This window comes from Perna viridis, chromosome 12 (assembly GCF_037379345.1).
Source record: "Perna viridis isolate PV_CMFRI_1.1 ecotype Kerala chromosome 12, ASM3737934v1, whole genome shotgun sequence".
In the NCBI taxonomy this organism is placed as follows: domain Eukaryota; kingdom Metazoa; phylum Mollusca; class Bivalvia; order Mytilida; family Mytilidae; genus Perna; species Perna viridis.
Genome location: NC_142456.1, coordinates 18,299,163 through 18,312,274, shown reverse-complemented (window position 1 = coordinate 18,312,274; position 13,112 = coordinate 18,299,163). Strand labels below are relative to the sequence as shown.

The following is a 13,112-nucleotide window of genomic DNA, read 5'->3' as shown; positions in this document are numbered from 1 at the left end:
CACAACTCTAGAAATCATTGGAATGTTTGTATTCACCATTTTACATCAATCTTATGTAAGCATCAAAGTAACTTGGACTGATTTCATTCTGTTTCTATTGAAAGCTTGATAGGCTTTGGTGAAATTAATATGTTACAAATGTATCACTGATTTCAAGAGTTATGTCCCTTACCCTAGGTCTACCTCCTGAAAGCAATGAAATGACTCTGAGCTTGACAAAATAAAATTTATTGTTTCTTAAACTGTTAACATTATAATGGCAGATCAATCTTCAACAAGGCAACTGTAAAAAGGTCACATTGATGTGGTAAGACCACTTTATTAGTTGTGAAAATTACACTATTTTTAATCGGGTTTTAATTTTCTATATTCTTAGGAATATTTGAAGCACAAAAAATAAAAGACTGCAACAATTTCTTTAAAACGTTTTTGCTGGACAATTAATGACTACTCAATTTATCAAATTTTAAACATATTATCTGATGTGTGAATTTTTTTAATTTGAATTTTAACTAAAATGATAAAACCACAGTAACTATAAAATATGATAATTTTTGAATGCAATAATATCTTGAGGGAGACCTAGGGTAAGGGCCACAACTCCTAGAAATCATTGGAATGTTTGTATTTATCATTTTACGTCAATCTCAAGTCAGCATCAAAGTGACTTGGACTGATTTCATTCTGTTGCAGAGAAAAGCTTGAAAGGCTTTAGTGAAATTGAATGTGATAAAAACATATCACTGATTTCAAGAGTTATGTCTCTTACCCTAGGTCTACTAGCTTAATGTGCAGTATAGTTTCATAAAAATTAATAAAAGGAATTATAGTCCTTCTTACCTTCTTTTTAACAAAAAAATAAATTCATGAATTTTTTTGTGCATGTAAAAAAATATTTCTAAATTCTTTACATAGACAATAATCATTTGTGTAAATCTCACTGTTAATATAGTATTCATGAAACTGTGAAAGTATTATTGTTCCAATTTTCATGGATTTCATGAGTTTGATAAACCACTAAATTTGGTTCCCAACAAAAACGAAATTTTCCATTCATTTGAATGATGGAATTCAAGAATCCACAAACTGATCATTTTTACCATGAAAATTGGTACCCATGAATAAAAGTACTTTCACAGTAATTACTATGGGCAAAAACTGTACAGAAAAGTATAATTATAATTCAACAAGAGTAAAGTATAAATGCAACTTTGACACAAAAGTAGTCACTGAATTATCTATCTGTAGTCTCACAAGCTGTGTATTGTAAACTAATTTATTTTCATGACCAATTTATTTTTCGCTAATTTTGCAAGCAATAAAAAATGCCAAAATTAATCACTGAATAATTTTCTCTATAATAGTAACAAAAGCGTACATATAAGAGAGTGTTAATCACGAAATTAAATAACCACAAATATGGTTTGACATCCTAAAATGTGAAAACGTACATGTATATGGATTGGCATCCTAAAATGTGAAAAAACTGAAAATGTATATGGATTCACATCCTTAAATGTACATGTGCAAAAATAAATTGGTTTACAATACACCAGCATTAAGATTGGTGGGTATTTCATCTGGACGGAGAGTAACCAAATAATCTCAAACCTAAGCACTGAGGTAATAACAGACAATTTTTTAATAAAAAAAAAAAAAAATAACAAAATTGATATGTTATTCATACATCTCCAATTGAGACTCTTAACACTAACAGTTAACAAAACAAAATGCTGCAGGCTATATATATATTGTGCTAAGAACACCCCAATTCAACCATTGCTGTCAAACCTGGAGAGGGAATGCATGGTATAAGTCATCATACCAAAGCAATATACCAGAAAGAATCTATTACATCCAACAGAAGCTGAGAAATCTATTACAAAAATGGATGGGAAGAAAGATAGATGGACAGACAAGGTGATTGCAATATAGTGTCCACTATAATGAGTGAGAGTCTACAATTTAAGGTAACACATTACATATTATATAAAATCTAACAAACATTGACAATCTTTGGTCCCATTGAATTATCAAATCTAGTCTATCATTGTCTGCTATGTGAAGGAAGCATATAAAATCTAAACTACCTGTTACATAATAAAACTTAGTCTTTCATTACAGCATCAAAAAAGGCATGGCAGATTCATATTTACTTATCATTCCCTTGTTATTATCCAAACTTACGCAGGGTCTAAATCTCCTTTTGTGGCTTAAATAAATACAAAAATATTATTTTTATTCACTTCTTTACAACTAGAAAATGTTAGCTACCACTACTGATTTTATTTACCTCATTCTTATTCAAATACTTAAATAGTCTGAAACTAATGCCCATGACAGATGCAGATCCAAGGAAAAGCATGCCAAGCATAAGTTCCCAACTGGGAAAAATTTGTTTTATTTGTATGAAATCTGGATCTTTCACATATTCTACCCCCCTCCCCCACAAAAAGACACTCCTGCCTTGCTTACTATAATTACACCTAACTTTACAAGAAACCTTGGATCTGTCTTTGGCAGACAATAATAAGTATGACAGTAGATTTCAAGATAAAGACAACAACTGCAAAACTACAATAAACCTCATTCATAAACAAAAAAACTGTTCCAGTGCAACATGCTCTGACAAAATTCAACACATAAATGCAATAAGGCATAACATTATTCATGAACATGTACATGTATTTCAAAAGCAATAAATAAATAATTATAAGCACTACAAGATAATATCAGATCTACAGGGAGTTGTTTCCCTTTGTTTGACTTCCTATTTCTTAGCAGATCCTTTCTGTGAGCCAGTAGGTGTCTCTGTGTTGCGTACACTTCCTACAGAATTTTTCCTTGAGCCATTAGAAGGAGAACCTCTAGCAGCGTCCTTATTGTTAGTACTTCCTATTGAAGCTTTCCTGGAGCCACTAGGTTCCGGAGAATTCGCTGTGACATCAGGGCGGGGACTTCCTGTAGAAAGCTTACGTGACCCACCAGATAAAGATCCACCTTCAAAATAAAACATAATCTAAGTTATACACCTGTCTCTAATTTTCAACAAATTTTGTAATCACTAAACCAGTGTTGGTAAAATGAATCTGGCTGGTGAGTTTTCTGTTCTTTGAATATTGTGAAGCTTTATATGGATATTGGATATATCATAGACAACCACACCAATATTTTTATCTTTGACATATATTGCACATACAGAATAAACCATGTACACATGTTATTCACACCAAATTAAAACTATTCCCATTTACATTTTTTCAAGTTTCAGATGAATAAAACAAAAGTATGCTATAACATATTTCCAGTTAAAAACAGGAGTAATTGTGACCATGATGAAAGTCACACCAAAATTAAAACTCGTGTGTAAAGATATTTCAAAATTATAATGACAGATTCTAAAATTTTAGCATATACAATTCAAAGAATGAAATGTACACACAGACTTCAGTAAAATCCAATACCTCAAGTACCTAAACATTGGACAAAAAAGGGGGAAAACTCATGATCCAATGACGTTGGTTGTCAGGATATTCAAATGCAATAGGGAGGTTTGCCATGCTGTAAAACCTAGATTTAACCCACCATTTCATTTGAAATACCTGTACCAAGTCAGGACCATTGTAGTACCAGCTACTCCTGTGATGTAATGTCTATTATGAACAAGACTAGATTATGGATCAAATTAGCATTTGGTAATTTTGTTGTTACCCTAATTAAGTAAGAACCTGATATAATGTAAACAGGCTGATACTAAAAAATCTTTTTTCCAAATTTGGTACTTACATTTAAAACATCTTTTTATAGTGTTTGTCTGTCTCTCTTCCAGCAAAACTCTAGTTTGACTTCTCAATGTATTTTTATCAAACTTTGTTCAAAGATTTGGCGACACAATTTATTATGGAAAAAATATTACTATTGCATATTGTACTGTGTACTTTCAAGGAGAGCTAACATCAAATTAAAGAGTTTTATATATTTAAGAATTGAGAATGATATGTTAAATGAATGCTTTTTTCAGTCTTCCCATAGAATTTCTAGTTTAAACAAATTACAATCTCTGATTAACATGCCACACACAAGTAAAGTTCATGCGTTAGTAACTCTCATTCAACACAGAAAGTCATGCAAGTTCCACAAATATAGGAGAAAGTTATCAAGTTAATAAACAAACATAACTGCATGAGAAAAAGTACAATAATCAAAAACATTATACAAAAAAATATGAACCAAAAATTTAAAGTAAATTACCCTTGAAAACTAGGTTAAATAACGATATGATGAGCACTAAATTGGTGTTAAAATTTGTTTTGAATTTGAGGATAAATGCAATAATTTACTTACAGACATGGAATTTGGGCAATGAAATAGGGTTTGACATGCAATATTTTCAATCAAGATTTTAGGAACACAAACCATATTGATATATAGTCAGAAATTGCTCTGACAACCAAGGGCTTTCACAAAAAAATTAAAAATAAAAATAGCTATATAGCCCCTGTCTGATTTTTAATTGTAATGAAAAAGTTAAATTAAACTTTTTTTTTCAAAAAATCAGTACTACTTGTATATATGTTAAAACAAAGTGCAGCAAAATTGTTTATTGCCAATACAATCTTCAGAGTGAACCAGTGAATTAAGCATGAAAATACTGATTATGACATCATAGACATAACACTGAAATTACACACACCCTGATGTACAACAAGTTAGTGCTCAGTTTGCAATATAGTTACTACCCACATGTGCGTACATATAAATGGTTAGAATCCACAGCACCGGCCTACAACAGTAGAAACTTACCATATTATTGTCCTAATAAATATTATAAATATATTGTACTGTATATTGTATACAAAGTATAAGTCCTTGTTAGAATCAGGTGAGTGATGATACATCTAGATTTTTTCTGTTGAAATTTAATACACCACAAACCCTTTATGGAAATACAGTACATGAACCAATCCATGCAACTATAATTGTGATCCCACTTTAATCATTGATCAGTTTCCAATCAGTAAAAAGTGTTCTGCATTTTTTTTTCATAATATATTAGTGATACTATCAAACTTGCCAGATTTTTACTTGGTTCAGTACTGTGCTTAAAATTTCGTACAAAAAGAACTGACATAAGTCAAACACAGACACTTAAGTAGATTATGATATCACTGCATCATTATTCGTTGTTATAATGAACATAAAGGCTAAAAACCACCAATTCCACTTTCCATAGGCTTCTATGCTAATTTCACAATATTCAATGGCTTCTCTGGACGTTACCTTAACTTTAACCTGCAGAGGACTATATATCAGCATGATTCTACATATGTCAGCTCACAATCCTCAGAATGGCATGTGGGGTTAGCAGACTTGCAGTGCAGTACTGGTCACCGGAAGTGAAGGGTCTATAAATAGCATGGGAAATCCCAGTGTTTTCACAAGATAGGGGTATATTTAAAAATCATTATGGAGATTAGGCTTCACATCACAAGAAGCAAAATCGCCTATAAAATGTACAGAAATGTTTTTCCTTTCAGAAACTGTTTAAATTTTTTAAATAAGATGAGAACTTTTTTCACAGCACTATGAGGAACAGGGGTAATTTCTGCGTAGGACTATTTTTGCGTACGTTCCAAATGCTCATTGGTTGAATTGGTGGTCTGTAACCTAAATACAGCAGCAGTCAAAAATAATACCAGCAAATTGTTTCAGAAACCTCAAAAACTGACACACAGCTAAAGAATTTGCAAAAAATCAAGCTTTCAAAAGACAATTTTTAAAACTCATATTATTAGTTAGAGTTTATATCTCATGAAATGAGCAGCATGACCAATCATTTTTCTTCATCTTTCTTAGGGAGAAGCATAGCTAAGGGCACTATTTTTTCATTAAAAATCAATTTTAGATACACCCCCCTCAAAGTGGCATGAAGGCGCTCAAGCACGTGCATACATTGTAATTATGCTGTAAAACATAAGCCAAATATAAGACTTGAAGTTTAAAAGATTATTTTTTGCATTAATGCATACTTGTACCATAGCAAACAAGTGTCTTTTTATTAGCTAGAATCAGTATGCAAAATATTTGTTTTTCAACTCATTACAAACTTACACTGTAATGCCAGACAAAATATCTCACAGCATAAGGTTAGCAGTTCAGCCAGGCCATAATAATAAAAAAAAATTGATTGTTTGCCCTATCCTTCAGAAAAGCCCATTAAAATCTTGCTAAACAACTTGTTCCATTTAATCTTTTTTTAATTTTGCTTTATTTTTTCAATGAAAATCAGCACATCTTCCATTTAACAACAAATGTAGTAATTTGACATTTAAATTTGAAAAAAGCTAGCCTCCAATTGGTTTTTACTTCTAACAGTAACAGTTGGTTCAGAGCAAACAAACAATTTTTTCAATTTGGCCTTATTAGCCATGCATAATACTAAGATTAGAGTCTAGCACTTCTGAGGGGCCCCTCTGTTGACAAGCATGGGAACCCTAACACCACCCTATAGCCATCATGCATGTTTTGAGTCCCCGTCTGTTGACAAGCATGGGAAGCCGAAAACCATCATATAAGACTGTGCATGCCATACCACTAACTAGCACTTTTAATGGGGCCCTTTCTGTTGACAAACATGGTAACCCTAACACCACCCTATAGCATCATTCATGTTTTGTGGGCCCCCCTCTGTTGACAAGCCTGGTACACCTAACACTACCATATAGCCATCATGCATGTTCTGAGGGACACCGCTCTGTTGACAAGCATGATACACCTAACACCACCCTATTGCCTCATTCATTTTTGTGGGGACTCCTCTGTTGACAAACATGGTAACCCTAACACCACCCTATAGCATAATGCATGTTTTAAGGGGACCCTGTGTTGACAAGCATGGTAACCATGGTAAACCTAACACTACCCTATAACATCATGCATGTTCTGAGGGGCATCCTCTGTTGACGGGCATGGTACCCAATACACCACCCTATAGCCATCACGCACGTTTCGATGGACACCCTTTGTTGACACACATGGTACCCCTAACACCACCCTATAGCCACCATGCATGTTTTGAGGGGCACCCTCTGTTTACAAGCATGGTACCCCTAACACCACCCTATAGCCATCATGCATGTTTTGAGAGGTACCCTCTGCTTACAAGCATGGTACCCCTAACACCACCCTATAGCCATCATGCATGTTCTAAGGGGCACCCTCTGTTTACAAGCATGGTACCCCTAACACCACCTACAGGCATCATGCATGTTCTAAGGGGCACCCTCTGATTTCAACCATGGTACCCCTAACATCACCCTATAGCCATCATGCATGTTTTGAGAGGCACCCTCTGTTTACAAGCATGGTACCCCTAACACCACCTATAGCCATCATGCATGTTCTAAGGGCCCCTCTGTTGATTAACGTGGTAACCATGGCAACTCTAACACCACCCTATAGCATCATGCATGCCATACCACTAACTATTTACCTTATTGTTTTGTTCCTTTGTGAGAAATATGCATTTATAGGAATTTAAAATATATATGTAGTCATGATTGTTATATAAGGAACCAGGGGCAAGTCCAGGTGATGCGTAATGAGAGTATGCCCCCTTTTTCATTTGCAAAAACAAAACACTATCATTATCAGCTAAATATTGTAAATATAAATATTCAATATGGCAATTTACCATGTTCATTCATTAAACATGTCATAATCTGGTTTTCTTTTATACTGATTCTCATAATTACACCTCCCCATCATAAAATCCTGGATCCACCCCTGGGAACCAACTAATGTATCATTTTGAAAATTCATAGATAAAAATTTATTTTATTTCAAACACACGGTTAACTAGTATGTCAGAGTTTCTTAATAACAAAAACACCAACATATTGTTTACACTGATTTTGTGTGTTTGATATAGTCTATTTTCACTGTTACAAGTTGGGAGTTCTTTATTCCTTAAAATACTATTAGTAAGGTTGAGAGACAGAATGAAAAACTTTGTTGAAAAAAGCATGCAATTTCAAATCCCTTACAGATTGACAGATTTGTTTCTTGAAGGCAAGTTTGTAGTTTATACATTATTTTACAATGTCTTCAAGCTGTTATGAAAATATGTAAGAATATGTCTGGACTAATTTCAGGTTTATTCAGGGTCTGGTTTAGACAGGTTTTAGGTTTATGCAGGGTCTGGTTTAGACAGGTTTCACTGTATATATAATCAGTATATGCAGTGTAGCATACATTGCATACTGTTTATATTTAAATATAGGCTTGATCATTGTGATTAGAAATAATAAACATTCAAAGTTATAAATACATACACCATAACATAATTCTCAATGAAAATGGAAAGAAATCTAGTTTAAATCTGTTAGGAAATATATTATAATCATGATGATAATAGAATTCATGGGCAGACTCAGAAATTTATAAGGGGAGAATAGTCCATAAATCTATGAAAGGAGTTCCAAGCTATCATTTTATCATTTTTTAAACATTTCGCACAAAACTAATAAAATTTACTTCAACCCCCTCCCCACTGATTCTGCTGTAGGAATTTAACATATAGAAGATTTTCCAAGAGTTGCATCTCCCCCCCCCAAAAAAAAATAATAAAAACCCAAAATATTATATCTTTAGTCACATTATGTTTTTATCTTTCCAGGGACTATTTTACGAGGTCAAAAAACAAAGCAGAAATTGGCAAAATTGGAAGTAAATATACAGTATAAAAAGGATTGTAACTGTAAAATCAGGAATTGAAATAGTGGAATTCCACTAAAAAGCGGAAAAAACCATCCCTGCCTTACTAGACTACCTACCAGATTTCCCAGCAGAACTTGGTCTCGGTCCAGACTCAGAGTACTGAGGCTGGGGAGGGAGACTTCCAATAGACCCTCTACTGGTAGGTCTTTTTGCTCCATCAGGAGTTCTGGGGTGGGGTGTTCCTGCACTAGGAGTAGCATCCAACCCAGCAGGAGTTCTGGGAATCTTTGGTTTGGACCCAAATGCTTGTTTATACTCAGGATGGCTACATAAAAGAATAAATTGAGTTACTCAAGTGTTAAACATGGTTTTGATTAATCAATAGCTACAATACAAATATAGATACACAAAATTATAACTTTTGCTCCCCGGAAGATACCTCAAAGACTTCCTTTAATGATTTAATTTTGCTCACATTTTACATAAAGGTGCATGTATGTGACCATAGTTGATAAGGCAATGAAAACTAAATCATTTTAAATTAAATAAATCAGCAGCATCAATAAAGAATATGGTTTGATATTTGGGTTTTTTTTTTTGCTGATGATATTTTCACAGTCATAAACAATCCTTTGATTATTTACTGGTACTCATTATATGGCATTGAAATTAACCTTATACATTTATTTGAAGGCCTCATGGAAGATTAGTTGTAAACTAACTGTGTTACCTTCTTGAAATAACGTATTATCATTATTATTATCATTATGATTATAGCTTTAAATGAACTTGTTTTGCTAAAAATATTGAGGGTATACCATTTAATATTACTTCTCATTTGTAGTTTTTTTTCGACAAAAAACAAAACAACAGCAATTCTAATAAACAAGAAATAAATATAATAATAAAGTAAAATTTAAAAAAAATAACATGTTAATATAAGAGACATACCGTGACCTTCTTTTGCTAAAATTTATTAACAACAGGCAGAAAGCTTAAGGAGGTAGACCTAGGGCAAGGGACACAACTCTTAAAAATCATTGGAATGTTTATATTCAGCATTTTACATCAATCTCATGTAAGCATCAAAGTACCTTGGATTGACTTCTTTCTGTTTCAAATAGAAACTTGACTGGCATTGGTAAAATTGAACATGATACAAACATATCACTGATTTCAAGAGTTGTTTCCCTTACCCTAAGTCTACCTCCTAAAATCAATTTATCCATTTTACTGAAGTAGTTTTTATTTTGATTAATACTTAAAAAAAAATGAGAAGAGCCATGAAACCTTTAAATATCTTATCAAAATCCTTTTCATAATTATGTCAACAAATATCTACATTATATCCAAACAAAAACTTGTTTGTTCACAAGAACAAACTCATTAATGAAAACACTTTCTTTACAGAACCATTCACAAGCAAAGTCATCTCTCCTTTGCAATGCTACCCAAGGTTTAATTGACAAATAAAATGAACAGATGACTACTTACTCGGCAATAGATGTAGGAGTCTTGGAAGATTTTCTACTACTGGAAGATTTCTGACTGCCTTGACTAGGAGGTCTGTCTGCTACAAAATATGAAAGATAGCCAATTATATAACTGAAGATAAATATGTATTGCTATGTATAAGATAGTTACAAATTCTCAAAAATAAATAAAACATGAAAAGTTCAAATTAGAAACACATTCAGCTAGCTCACAAAGAGAATAACCCAACCTAATCCCACCCTATCTCACTTTTTCCAGCTTTATTGGACTTAAATTGTGTATATCTCCTCAACTGAATTATTTCCAATTGCAGTGACCTGAAATCCACCATCTTCTTTCATGTACATATTAATATAATGCTCAATCTTCCATTAAATTGCATAAAAATCTATTGATTGGTACAGCAGGAGAAATTTTCTTACATGGTTTATCTCCTTTTGCATGTTTCAGACAATAATTATCTTTTTTTTCATGCACATATACATTTCAACCATCCAATAAAATTTCATCCAAATCCTTTGAGCAGTTTAGGATGAATGGCACTATAAGTTTCTATGGTAGGATTATCTTCCTTTGCAGATACTGTACAATAATTCTGCACATAGAGAGAGGGGACAGTGAGATGATAATAATTTGGTATTTGGTTATCTTCTGACATAAATTTTATATGTAAATAATCTCTTTTTTCCTAAAACCCCCAAAAACATTCCTTAAGTTTTTAAAATCATAAAACTGGGAACAGATGATGGATTTAGGAATATAATTTATGTAACACTTACTAAGTCTCTGACTATCTTGTGTGTTTGGTCTACTGCCACTTCTAGTTGGGGGCCTGACTACGCTACCCTGGGTTGGAGGGCGACTAGTGACTATCGCAGGTGTGAAACCCCTAAAAAGAGAGAAATACAATAATGAAGAACAATTTTCAGCATACAAAAACTGTTCTAAAAACCAGGAATCTTACTTGACTTACCAATTTTTCGTGGTTTTCATGTGTAGGATAAACTACGAAACTTGGTTCCCAACGGAAACAAAATTTCGATTGATGTATATACTGAAAACCTCAAAACCACAATTTCAAGAATCCACAAATTTGTGTTTCTTTTTTGATCCACAAAAATTGATATGCAGAAATGAAAATACTTTCACAGAGCTAAAAAAACAGTATTATACCTTTATCAACTTTTTAAAAATACATGTATTTGCCTAAATTATAAATACTTTTTTATTTGACTATGCAATACTCACTGTGTCCCAGTTGGAATGCTTTCATTAGCTTTCCTCTGACTAGGTGTGACTGGTCTCTGTAGTAACTCATTTGCCATCACTCCATCTATATGCTAAAATTAACATGTAATTTCTCTCATCTTCAGGAATAACAATACAATACTGTGAGCTGACCTATAGAGTTTAACTCTTTCTTTCAGTTATATAATTGATTTATAATGTCCTGAACCTTGCAGGAGCTCGAGGTATATAGTGATCACAGTGTCCGTAAGTATGTTCATACTTCCACAACTATTTTGTTACAGGTTTCTTTGAAACTTTGTATCACAGCCATTTGGTATTTTTGATAAAATCTTATATTGGTATGACATATTATGAGATCCAATTTCAAATTGAATCAACATTAACTTTCTGTTTGACAATTTTGTTTATGTTTTGGTTCCTGGGATGTGAAGCAAGGGATCTCCTTACGTGAACTTGACTCTTACTTTTTCTAGATTAAGAATAGTTCCACCTAAGAATCATGTAAAAGCAGACATTACATAATAGTGATTCATGCAAACTTTGACATAACAATAATTTGACTAAAATCCAATTGCTTCCCCATAAGAAACAAAAATGCATCTGATGGGACATTAAATAATAACCTGCCACCACGTTGCAAAATATTTTGGGGGTAAAACAACTTAAAATTGCCATAACTTTTGGGTAAATAATCTGATCAAACTGAAATTCGTATTTGATCTGTATTTTATGATACTAAAGATATAAAGTATGGAAGAGATTCTTCAATATCTTCTAAAGTTATCATCTGGAAACTGTCGGGGACAGATGAACAAATAAGTGGATGGATGGACGGATGGACAGACATTCAACTTCTTGAAGGTATCACATATTACCACACCACTGTGTAGCGGGGTATAAAAAAAATCCATACGTAAGTCTAATATTCTTCTTGTGAAGTGTTTAATCTGTCACTAAAACATATCACAATTTTTTCTCGTTATTTATGTACCTTTTTCTTGTGTCTAACAGGCCTAGAAGTCAAGTATTCTGTGGTCAGTAATTTTTCGCCTGACAGTTCATTGTCCTGAGGTTTAAATGCTTCATCTTTGTCTATATCTAACTCCATGGCATCTTGGTCCTCCTGTAAATAACCAAAGAAACGGCAATAGTATAAACACATACAAAATCTATCGTAAGTATAGTATATATATATTTTGCCGTGAACTCAATTTTCTAATTTTCATGTAGAACAAAATGATTGAAAATAAAATATTACCTAAAAAATGGTAATTTATTAAATGGTTTCAAATCAAATAAAATAATTTCAAGCAAATGATTTATTTTCAGAGAATCTTGAAATATTCCTACAACACAGAACATGCTTACAATTTCTGATTCCTGATAAAAGTTCTTATATTTCAATAGTGAGTATATATTACCATTTGGTTTTATGTGGATAACTGATTAATTAAACCATCTATGTTCCTCACAGAAAATGAATTAGTGATTCATCCATCAATAAAAAAAGCTTGAACAATGCTTTAAAGCATATTTTTTTGACAATATTGGATCACAAAACTTTTTTACATTAGTTATTTCTATAATATACAACATATTTTTCTATATCAACATCCTTCTATAGACAAAAAAAAAAATTTTCCTACTCC

General features: G+C 32.6%; 1 protein-coding gene across 8 annotated transcripts in view; it reads right to left on the bottom strand.

Annotated features, from left to right (window-relative positions):
• Positions 1-212: 212 nt before the first annotated feature.
• Positions 213-13,112, bottom strand: part of LOC148601541 (lisH domain-containing protein ARMC9-like) — a 29,068-nt gene continuing 16,168 nt past the window's right edge. Inside the window, exons 13-21 of one of the 8 annotated variants that reach the window (XM_088555512.1) lie at positions 12,455-12,586; positions 11,461-11,552; positions 10,992-11,101; positions 10,213-10,291; positions 9,670-9,684; positions 8,835-9,043; positions 7,493-7,507; positions 4,804-4,815; positions 2,878-3,000 (exon numbers count right to left, since the gene is read on the bottom strand). In XM_088555512.1, the coding sequence (XP_088411638.1) occupies positions 7,494-7,507; positions 8,835-9,043; positions 9,670-9,684; positions 10,213-10,291; positions 10,992-11,101; positions 11,461-11,552; positions 12,455-12,586 (651 nt within the window). In that variant the 3' untranslated portion in view covers positions 2,878-3,000; positions 4,804-4,815; position 7,493. Of the gene's footprint in view, positions 3,001-4,743; positions 4,784-4,803; positions 4,816-7,492; positions 7,508-8,834; positions 9,044-9,669; positions 9,685-10,212; positions 10,292-10,991; positions 11,102-11,460; positions 11,553-12,454; positions 12,587-13,112 lie in introns of all 8 variants that reach the window. The other 7 variants (XM_088555509.1, XM_088555511.1, XM_088555510.1 and 4 more) reach the window with 7 other exon arrangements.